This window comes from Vitis vinifera, chromosome 7 (assembly GCF_030704535.1).
Source record: "Vitis vinifera cultivar Pinot Noir 40024 chromosome 7, ASM3070453v1".
NCBI lineage: Eukaryota > Viridiplantae > Streptophyta > Magnoliopsida > Vitales > Vitaceae > Vitis > Vitis vinifera.
In genome coordinates, this window is record NC_081811.1 from 22294995 (window position 1) to 22306668 (window position 11674).

The 11674-nt window shown below is 41.1% G+C and overlaps 2 protein-coding genes across 2 annotated transcripts; both read right to left on the reverse strand.

The window, feature by feature from the left end:
* Positions 1-500: 500 nt before the first annotated feature.
* LOC100254086 (BTB/POZ domain-containing protein At5g66560) lies at positions 501-3293 on the reverse strand. The gene is made up of 4 exons (XM_002272516.5): positions 2812-3293; positions 2659-2728; positions 1308-2555; positions 501-1224 (listed from the first exon to the last, which is right to left on the reverse strand). Exons 1-4 carry the CDS (start codon positions 2847-2849, stop codon positions 673-675), a joined length of 1908 nt encoding a protein of 635 aa, XP_002272552.1. The 5' UTR covers positions 2850-3293; the 3' UTR covers positions 501-672.
* A 3216-nt stretch (positions 3294-6509) lies between these two features.
* LOC100248980 (uncharacterized) lies at positions 6510-11616 on the reverse strand. The gene is made up of 6 exons (XM_010648085.3): positions 11096-11616; positions 10274-10524; positions 7972-8175; positions 7725-7815; positions 7270-7543; positions 6510-7188 (listed from the first exon to the last, which is right to left on the reverse strand). Exons 1-6 carry the CDS (start codon positions 11392-11394, stop codon positions 6850-6852), a joined length of 1458 nt encoding a protein of 485 aa, XP_010646387.1. The 5' UTR covers positions 11395-11616; the 3' UTR covers positions 6510-6849.
* Positions 11617-11674: the final 58 nt, after the last annotated feature.

An 11674-nucleotide genomic window follows, 5' to 3' on the forward strand; every position in this document is an offset into this window, starting at 1 on the left:
ACTTCTTCTTTTAAGTCTCGAGTCTCACGTGATCGGAGCAAATTATGCATTAGTTTCTGCCTCTATCAAAGTAAGGAGGAAAAATTAGACTGACGTTGATTTTGGGCTCATGTACAGGTATTGACAAATTTGGGGACATGAGGCCACTACGGTTTGACTACGACTCCACGAATCAGCCCAAAAATGAGACAAATAACACAAAAGCAAGTAGGAGTTGATAGCTTGGATTTCCAACTCTGGGGCAAACATAGCTTCCATCTTTAAAGTAGATGAAAAAGGAATAAAAAGTAGAGGCATCAATAATGCCTGTGGCCTTGTAATGTGGTTACGACAAAGTATATCAACATCTGCCAGCCACGGTGCGACCTCATTTTAATGAGTTGGAACTTGATAAATGATAAAAGAAGGGAAGGGACTGGTGTTTACAGTTTCCACTAACCATGCACCTGCATCGCTCGCCTTAAAAGGAGAGTGACCGCATTGGCTCTGCGCCGAAATCATTGGTGAAAGTAGAGTCACCTGTACAAAAATCTTTTATTCCAGCCTTTTCAGAGGTTACTCTCTAGTGTATGATCAAATAAATAAAAATCTAAACGATGGGCGTGACCATGATACAATACAAGTTACTGATTTTACACCTGAGAGGATTGGAATGAAGGTCTATTGCTGGTGCTAATGCTGATGCTGATGTTGATGCCTTGCTTTCCTCGTCTCCACGACACTTGGCTCATGCGAATCGCATACCTGAGTCTTGAACTTGCATCCGAACCTCTTGGTCAGCGAGCCCCGCCAACCTCCGCCCCCACCTGATGGCCCCAACTGATCAATCTTTTCAATCGCCTTTTTCATCGTGGAGCATTCACGCTCTAGCTCATGCACCCGCGACCTCATGCTATCCATGTCCAGCCGCAGCACTTGATTCTCCCTCACCGCTGCTCTCCACGTGCTGACATCTTGCGCCGCTCCCACCGCGCTTTCGCCTTCTTGCTCCAGCTGTAAATTAGAGGGCCTGCCGGAGTCCGGCGGAGCGGCTTCTGCTGCGAGAATAGAGCCGGTAATTGCGTGGCGAAGCTGAAGCTGCTCGAAGAAGAGAACCTGAACCACTGCACGCAATGGAAGGCGCTCGTTCTGAGCCGCGTGTGTGCACGCCTCTAATGTCAGCTTCTGGCAGTCCATCACTCCGCATATCTTCTCCCGCTCTTCCTCTGCCACCCATGGATGCGCCTGAAACACAGAACCAACACAAGTGATTAGATAAAGCTAGGCACAGATTATTCACGATAGGGAATGTAGGGATCACTCAATACCTTGAGATAAACATCAACCGCCCTGTATAAGCCGTCGTCAAACAGCCTAGCATTTTCTGGAAGAGCAATGGCAAGTTCATAAAACTTATCCGGCTTCAGATTTGCATCTGAAGCAATCTCCGAGAGGTAACCATCGATCAATTTTCCCACGAGCATCATCGCTGGCGGTCTGATGCTACCATCCCCAATCTCACCTTCAATTCCAGCCTCCAGTCCGTCCAGAAAGTACCCCAAAATCCGTTCAACGCAATCCACGTCATACAATGTCTCGTTCAGATATGAATAACTCGGTATCAGCAAATCGTCAAGCGTAGCCTGCTCCAATTGCGAACCAATTTTCCTCTCCAGAGCGGCCCGAGAAGCTTCTGAAGCGTTCAATATGTTTGCAGTTCTTAACAGCCCGAACAGGAACCTAGTCGCTATTGAAGATCTTGAGCTATTCTCGGATGGAAGATTCGTGATTATTGCCTCCAGTAATTCTCTCTGTTCAGTCTCCGAAACTACCGACGAGGATGGAGGCTTCCGATTGGAGCGCGAAATACCTGGAATGTATTTCTTCGCATAGTACATGAGACAACTCTCGATAACGTCTGGACTAAGATCTCGAGCTCTCATAGCCAAAATTAAACGCTTGAACAGAGGTAAACTAAGAAGGGCAAGTTCCTCAAGCCACGAGTCGGAAGTAGTGGTTCTACTGGTGCCCTTTCGACGCACACTGGTCTCGATCCCGTTCCACAATAACGGGTTCGAAGAGCCTCTACCGTCATTCACCGGCCACCCGAACAGAGATGGATCAGCGGATAAGGCCCTTTCTGCTATAGCTTCGATGCATCTCTGAGGAATGTCCAGTGTTTCAGCCAGAGGCATCAACCCTTCGCAGGACTTCAGGGTTTTTATAGACTCTTTGACGCTTATGAGAACAGATTGGGAAAGATACCTCTCGGTTCTAGAAATGAGATTGTCTTCTGAGTACTCCTCAGTCATTTCCAGAAACTCTCCGGCGCAACGGAGAGGAGCCACATTGGAGGCCGATAGTTCGATCTTGACGCCATAACAGAACTTGGCAGCAGTTTCCAGTGTCTCAGAACCTCCCGGGAAATCAGGAAGTGATATGTGGCAGTACTGTTCCTGCTCGATCTCGTCGTATTCTTCCTCTTCTGCAGAGAAGTTGCTTTGGTTTCTGGTAGGGTTTGTCTCTTGTTCAGTTATTAACTCGTGCAGCTTCCGACTTTTCGACATCAGAGGAAACTGAACAACCATCCAAATCACAGCATAAGAACCGCTAGTGAGTGAAGAGATTAAGGAAGCATATATCTCATCAAAATACCACATGTCAATGTACAAAACCCACCTTGTGGAGATGGAATGTCATGTCGTCGACTTCGATCACAATGTCACTCGGCAAGCCTGTGGTACAAAACCTGCAAACATTGGCAGCAAAACCATCAATCACAGGCGCGTAGAACAAGCAAGGAAAGAAAAGAGAAGTAGCCTAGTCCATTACCATGCTTGCCCTCTGCCGCTGGCCTTCTCCGCTGCCATCTCTTCCGGAAAAAGAAAAGTTTGGTTTCCTAAAAATCTACCCAAGAAATTAAGCCAGATCCATCAAAGCCAAACAGCAACGACAACTCTGTAAGATGAAGGTGGGAAAACAGAGATAGTTTAGAAACCCTAACAACAGAGAAGAGAGTGTCCCTGTGAATCTGTCAACAAAAGGAAAACTTAGGTGGGGAGAGAAGGGAAAGGAGATTGGAATCCAAAAAAACTAGAGAGCGGACAAACAGTGCTTGAACAAATATCGAAAAAGTAGCCTCCTATATTATCATTTCTTTTCCATAACGTCAAAGGGGTGAGGTTGAGGAAAATAAAGCATGTCCTTCCATCGAATTTCCTCCCCCAATTATTCCATTAATTCGCCTATTGCTTGCCAGTTGCCAACTGGTTTTAGGGTCACAAGACTCACTGCCCTCTCCCCCCTCCCTCCTCACGTTGTCACAAAATTTTGGGATTACTTTATGTGTAACCACTCACACAATTAGTCCCTCTACACCCAATTGGGGCCCACCTCCCATTTTATAAATAAACGAACAATCGAATATCCAGTGATTTTATTTTTTCTTGATTGAAAAATCGAACGGTCCAAAGTTACATGATTATAGTGATATGATCCGATTTCGGTTGACTCCTGCTCCTAATGTATCTTGCTTATTCCCAAAATTGCAAGTCCAGATGGCGAGAATTTCATTTCTGGGGACAGAATGCCACGAAAATTAAGAACTACCATTTAAGTGCAATGGGTAGGAGGGATGGTCACGCGGGTATCACATGACTGGGAGAAGCAGAAATGGGCGGTATTGACAATTAAATATGAAACCAAAGAAAATATGGAGGTGGGGGGGGGGTTTCATAGTTTCATTAATATGGACATAGCTACCATTGCAACCCATACTTGTCTGCATTTATGGCTCTCTTAATGGGGCGACAGGAGATGGGTCCGTGTGGAATTTCGAAGCTTGAAAGAGTCATATGGCCATGGATGATTATCAAATCTCTGATTCAATTGAAATAATTTTGATTTTGAAGGCGATGGTTTTGTCAGTAACAGTGGGAATGGAAGACAACGAAACCCTACTGAGTGTAAGCTGAATCTTCTTAAGTAATGAGTGGTTTTGAATGAATTAGAAAGGGCGGGGGGAAATCATTCATGTTGACTGATGAAAGTCCTTTACTACTGCATTCATTTGTTTTAGTGAGTAATCATTAGACAAAGTGCACAAAAGGAGAGGGTAGGCATTTATTTGGACACGCCCTGTCTCTGCTCAATGCCCTGGACCCCCACCCTCCCCCTAAAAGGACACTTAGAAAGCCCATATCAAATCAATCTTGGCCGCCAATACATTTACATCCCTCTGCTTTCGAATTTTGATGTGGGTCTCAATGTCTCTGATTTAACCCTAATATTATTGGAAGATGATGTATGTGGGATGGTAATAATTCCCATTAAAAAAAGAGGGTATTAGTTGGGTTAAAAAGACGAGAGCACAAAACCCATCATATATGATCCAAAAGTGCACCAAAACCCATGACCAATTTGAAGCATTTTCAGCACCCTGCACAAGATGAAAGGAGCTTTATTTTTTTATTAATTTTACTACACTCTTGCAGAAGCCTCGCTGGTCAGTGACTGCTGACCATAATCTTCCATAAATCACAGTATTTATGATAATATTACTACTAGAGGACACGAGGGTATCCAACCATTAAGAGACAGAGCTCTCTCTTTCTCTACATTATTTATGCACATAGTCCCCACCATCACTTCAACATGGCACCAACTGAGTGGCATCCAACGCCATCTTCAGGCCTTCATCTTACCTGCACAAGGCAAACAGTTGCTTGTTAAACAAAATGGGATGCAGCTTGCCCATAGTGTGGAGGGTTTCATTAATTAGTTTTATTCAATTTTCAAACCCACTTCATTATCCTGATCATGTTTAGTTAGAGGGAAGACTGTTCATATATCACAATACCTTCCACCGTTGTAATTAGATAACACAAAATCTCTGGCCAAACCCAGAAGAGATCACATGTTTTGATGTTCACCACTTAAGAAAGTATAGCCCTCAAAGGGATTCTGTCCTCTCTTTTTTTTTGGTTACTTTTCTCTTTATATTGCAAGATAAGAGAGCTTGTATGAGAGCAAAGAAGAAAACAAAATTTAATAAATCAAGTTGTGGGTAGAAATTATTACTTTTCCAAGTGAGCATCCACAAAAAGGCAAAATAATTGGGGAAATATTGAGAACCAACCAAATATTAATAAATGAATGAAGATTGGGTACTGGATGAGATCATGAGACAGGCCTATGTATTATTAATTAGGACATATTAGCTTTGTAATATGTCAGGCATCATATTGGAATATAATGTATGAAAGAAGGACTTCAATTTCAGCATTGAATAGGAGATTGATTATGAAAGTAATGGTATCCTAAATGCATGTTTTAAAAATATTTACAAGAAATATCATAACTCAATTATTGAAGAGTAGCAAGATCAATTAAATTATAGACTAAACTAGAAAATCTGACCCACTTGGATAATCCCTTTTCATTTATTTATTTGGACACCTAATTGTAATATTAAGTACGGAAATATACCTGTAGTGGTTGAATTGGAGGTCCCGGATGGCTGGCCAGCAGTTGTGTGTTGAGGGATGACAACACCGGGCCATGAGCGGCACATGCAATGCTTTCCCTTATCTATCGAAGCATAAAGAGTGTCCAGATGTTTTCCGCACCCACCCCATGTGTACTTCCCACACTGCTTGCAATCCAGCCGAAAACACATACTTTGGGAGGCTTTGATTGCGAGTATTTCTGTGGGGGATCAATATTGGATGCTGCTTGGGTTGGCTTGTTCATGTCAGTTTTATAGCAATTTCCTGGCTTTGATTTCATCGACGTAGCTTAACTTTTTTCTCTCATGCTGACTACTAAGTGGAACATGTTAGTGTTGAAGGTATCGTATTCGTAGGTGTTGCATTGAGATATCCACCAATTCAAGCATGCGCCGGATATAGCTGATGGCTCTACAAGGCTGCCAAATGGTGAGCATTTCTGGCTTATTTCTAGATTCATAATCTTTAGGCATCTCATGATGCATTTGCAACCTTTTACGTACCCTTTTTGCGACAGATGTGGGTCTCTTGGAATTCCAGTACTCTGACGTTCGTCTGTGAACCATGTGACTATGGAATCTGAAAAAGCCTAAAAACTGAAGACTCCCATTCAAATGATTACAAAACTAGTCAAAGTAGAAGGGAAGCCTACTTTTGGCGATCACATTTCACATTCCATTTTCTTTTAAATCATGCCTAATACGACTTCTACCCAATTCCAGTTTATAATTTTGGATAAATCCAGATTCATATTAATTATTGTGAAAAAGTAGCCTTCCTGCATAAAGTGATAAAACCATATCCCCGCTTTCACAGCACACCACCTTCAATATTAAACTGTAGTTAGGGGTGCCTGTCATCTCACATCGGGCAACCTGTATTGCACTTTGCACCCACTCTCCGGCCATTGACTGAGTCCACATTCTGTCAAACTAAGGCAGGCCACTCCCTATCAAGCACCAAATACCAAACCTAACCTCTTGCTGTTCAGAAAATGCCACTTCATAAGACAATTCTAGAGGCTATAGAATAAATAGCACCATATCTTCTATTTGTAATAATCATATGCTCTTGAATTGGAAGGAGTGCATTTAAAATGCTGAAACTTTTAAACTTACTATTCAGAGAATAGTGGACATTTCAGGTACTGTTCTTCACAGCTATAGCAAAAACTAATAGCATACTACCCTAGACTGTAGACAACCAGTAGACTAAGCAAGGCACCAGAAGCAACTTGCAAAGAGGATAAACCAGCAGTCCTCTAGACACTCAACTTTATTTGAATGGCGAGATTCATCACTCAAACTTCAACTAGTCCACACCAAGAATTGTCCAAGCATGCACCTCCAAAACTCCAATATCTTCAGGATGCACTGCCATCATCACCCTTATCCAGTGATGAATCCAATGGAGGTTTTTTCATTGGGCTTGATTCTGCTGTGCCTGAGTTCATTGACACTCGCTTCACTCCTCTTCCTACCACACCTAGATGTGTGACTCCAGCAGCCCCGTTAGTGTGAGAAGCAGTGGAAACAGTTGGAGAGTCAAAACCTCCATGGCTGTTAGCAGAACCTATCTGGGAAGAACCCATCACTGATGGGGATGCACCCTTATCTGCACCTCTAGCCTTGGCAGACATCATCCCCAAGATTTCTGAGAGAATTGATGTTGGGTTGGAAACCAGCTGCTGCAAATCTTCAAGCTGCAAATCCAAATATTCATGATTAATCCAGAGTCAAATATGAATTTTCTAGCTAATTATAGGAAATTAAATAAAACTTGCCTTCTTTTCCAGCTCACTAGCTAGGCCATTGAGTGTTTCAATCTCAGACTCTTTATCAGAAATAGAATTGCCAGCTTGGGATACATTGGAAGACTGCTGGGCAGACTGATCCAATTCAGGGGTAGGGGATATTGCTGGTGATTCTGACAAACTCTTTATTTCATTTGAGAGCCTTTGCACCCGAGACTTGCAAATTGATATAGCCCTCTGGCAGTATGGAATTGCTTCCTGAGCCTTTGAGCCAATCTCTAAACACAAACATATCCGAAAATTTCTGTATGCTCCAGTTAAAGTTGCAATTAAGAGGAATGTGAAAGAATAAATAATAATTCATGAACCCAGCTAATAGTCCTGCTGATTAACCTGAGAAGTCACCAAATATATTCATTAGTCAATGCTAATCACCTTTATGCTGATACAAAAGAGTACTTTAACCTGGGAAAGGAATAGGATACAGTTCAGCTATATGTCGACTGTCTGGTTCAACCAGGCGTTCCAAAATAGATAATGCTTTCTGATAGTCACTGAGAGAAGTTTCAATATCCTCTACATGAAACAAATGGAGACAACAAACACTTTTGAGATAGATGAGACATCCAGAAAAAACTGGTGTCAGAATTACTGAACAGTTCCAAAACTCTTCATCCAACAGAAATCATGGAAAAGAAATTAAAAAAATAAAAAACACACATATGGACTGACCTCTCTCCAAAGCAACTTCAGCCAATGCTGACAATATGTCCACTTTCTCCATTGTGTCAGCTGCTGAATGTTTTTCAACAATTGCCCGGGCGACATCCAGCATTTTCCATGCCAAATCCAGGTCAGACTCATCTTCATCTGCTTCAGCCAGGTCTTCATCATCACTTTCTTCATCTTCTTCTTCCTGCTCCTTCCCATTGGTGTCTGAGGAAAGAGAGCACATGAAAATCAAGTGGGTGAACTGTTACACTCTACTCAAGTTGTAATGTACTAGAAAATTCCTGATGTCATTCCATCGGAGAGCAAACAAAAATCCCAAGAAACTCATGCAAACAAGCTCATAACAATCTATTGGCTTAGCCCCAGCTGAACCAACCAAAGTCTAGAACTGACACCAAATAGAATAGAGTACAAAAAAAGATGCAAAAGAAAATATGATAAATTGATTTGCACGCTGGTTTTAACTTTGCTCTTTAAAACTTCAAGAAACACAATCAAAGAGAGTTGTCTAAGTTTTAACAGGGACTTGGCTTTTGGAATATGAATTCCCATCAATCAGAGAACCCATTCACATGCAGCAGGAGAAAGATAAGCGCAAGTAGGACATTCCAAACAATACCAATTATCTTGCTGTTGAAAGAAGTGCAAAAGGAAAGCTATTTCAAAATCTATGGCAGAGAAGTGAGCTTCAAAATTGCTTGTGGCACCTAGGTTAACATTCCATGAAATATCATTGAGCAAAAATTTCAAGTAAGGAGTTTTCATTGTCACATAGCATGTTTGATTGAGATGCTCCTCCAAAAAAGTTGTTTATGCTTGATTGGATATTCATTAGCGCTTCAAGATCTTCATAAGGTCATAGTTGTGATTGAACACTTAAAATGGTTTTGTCTTATTTTGTAAGGTCCATTAGGGTGGGTTAATGGGCCCTTTTGTGCTTGCTACAAGTGGTTTTTTCTGGAAACATTATGCATGAGTAGTCACTTAATTAATATTTAATTTTTTTTGGTGAGCATTAGGGATTTAATCATCCAACTTATTGATTGGTCCACCAGAGTCTCCTTTTCTAGAGGATCTAATGTGTTTTCCACCCATTTGAAGTCACTGGGCCTTAGTATATAAGGGCATTTGGTGAGCACTTTGAATACCCGGTTGAACTAAGTGTTGGAGAGAATTTCTTTATTATGCAAGAACATCCACCATGAGGTTGAGATTTATGAAATGCATTTATTAGCTCTCCTTGCATGTGAGTGCACTAATTGAAGTGTGCAACAAAGGTGGCCCTTCAAGCTTGGGGATAAAAGAATCACTGCAGTTAGCATGGGTTGAAGCAACAGTAGTCATTCAAAACCTAAGGAAGTGGGTCATTCTCTTCAACATTTAATTGAGCATTGGTTATGTTGACGCTGTAAATTTTGAGTAGGGTTGTTAAACAATAAGTTGTTAAACATTGGGCTCTCATGTCCTAAGCTATTGATTAGCTTTAAACTTGTGATAGTTTTGGGTGAACCAAGGAAACCTACAGTTGAGTTTAGTAGACTGAAGTTAATATGAGAACCAGGAATAAATGTGGGCTTGAGGCTGAATCACAATAAAATTTGTGTTGTGTTAGCTTGCTATTTATTTAGTTGCTTAAGTTTGCTCAGCTTGTGTGAGAGTTGTAAGACTATCTAGAGTTTATTATAATTTAGTTAAATTTTCTTTAGCTTATGTAGTGGTTATAGAACTATTTAGTGTGTGCAAATCTGCCCCCAAAAACAGATTAAAAATATTTATCAGTATCCTATTCAACCTCCCAAATCAAATCAAGACAAACCTCCCCAAACCCCACTCCACCACAAAAAAGGCTATGGTAAGTACAGTTAGAAACCTCTTTCAACTTTGTTTGGTGCAAAAAGACTTACTTTAAGTAATCAAATTATTTGAAGTTAAACACTGATTGGTAGATACAAACGCAAGTCTTAAAGTACAAAATGAAGCTCTCAGGATTGACAACTCTTCAAAATGTAGATGCAGGAATACAACTACATCTACATGCTTGTAATTCAATATATCAAACCTATGTATTTATTTATTAAACTTCATCTGAGTTTCTGTGCACATATAGAAGACTCATGTTGATCTGCAGAAGTGTTCTACACATAGAAAATGAACATCATATATAGCACTAACAAGAAATGGATTGAATGCATGCATCAATTCTGAAACATGTTTATCACAACACATGAACCATTTTCTTGAGGCTCATTTGTAAGAAGAATACAAGATTTTTTAGACGAATATCATGAGTACAGATACTTACCATCATCTGCAGCTACCTTCTGATCATTTGAACTCCCATCTTGTTCAGCATTAACAGAGGCTGTCGAAGATTCATCATTTACAGCATTCTTCATTGATCCATCTTTGTTAGAGTTTTCATGGGATTCAGCCTCCTTATTTGGCATGGTAGCCAATGGATCAGCCTCTTCTTGAGCTTTGTATAGTAGCGCACATCCATATTTATAGTATGTATTGACACATTCAAAAGCAAGTTCACCATGATGCGCAACCCTGATAATATTGAAATTTTGTTGTGTTTTATAATGATTCACACAACTTTTTTAATGGACAGATGAAAGCAAAGCAAATGCAAAACCCATATTTATAGAGGAACTGAGCAAAAACAATAAATACCATCCAGAGGCACTACTCTTAGACTAAACCTTGTGGCTTAATAAATAAGAAATAATGCAACACGTGAATGAGTCCAAACATCTGCATTCTGGAAGCAACTTGAAGGCCCTAACCCATACATATACAAACATTTCCTCACTATGCTAATGACAGGTTTTTGCATTCAAGGACTGACTGCACCTGGTCCTTGAATAAAGGAAATTTTGAGCAACAGAACAAATAGCCGTGAGCAAAATAAAAATGAAAGCATAAAACGATAAAGTCAGCACAAACTCCGGGAGGAAACATCAAGCTCCGTTTGATTGGTAAATTATTGAAGCAAAAGAAACGTTAGAGCCTGGCAACAGCCACTTCAACCAACAAGCTACAAGCTTACTAATTTCGCCATAATTTCTCATAACTTATAAGCAAAGAAACAAATTTAAAGACAAGGAACAAAAACCCTAACCTGATTTCAAGGGCACGGCTGAAGCAATCGGTAGCCTCAGAGAAATCGCTTTCTTTCACAGCCTTGGACCCTTTCTCCATCAACTCCTCCGCATACTCCAAAGATTTCTCACGATCTGCATCAGAAGGCCGCGCAGAAGTGTCAGCGTTGTTGTTGCAAGAAGACTCCGTGTCTCCCTGAGCATTGGACTCAATGGTTGCTTCATTCGAAGACTGCGCTACTTGACCAGTGGGGGCTAGGGCTTCCTCCACTTTTGTGGCCGCATTCTCTGCTTGCTTCACCGTAACTTCCTCCACCATCGCTTTGAAATGAAAATGGAAACACCAAAAACACTTCCCAAACCCCCTCCTGTCTCTATTTCAAAAACCCTTGCCCTGAACTAATATGGCGGAAAAAATGGAAACGCCAAACTAATTTTATAGGCATGACAAAACTTGTGTTCCTCTGGTTCTAAGGCGCACCTGCTCCCTATTCGTTCAACCCACCTGATCTCTCGGCGAAATGATGATGTGATCGCTGTGCTGGCACATTATTATTGGATATGTCTCACGGTGTGTAAAGTAAGGGGGTACAACTGTA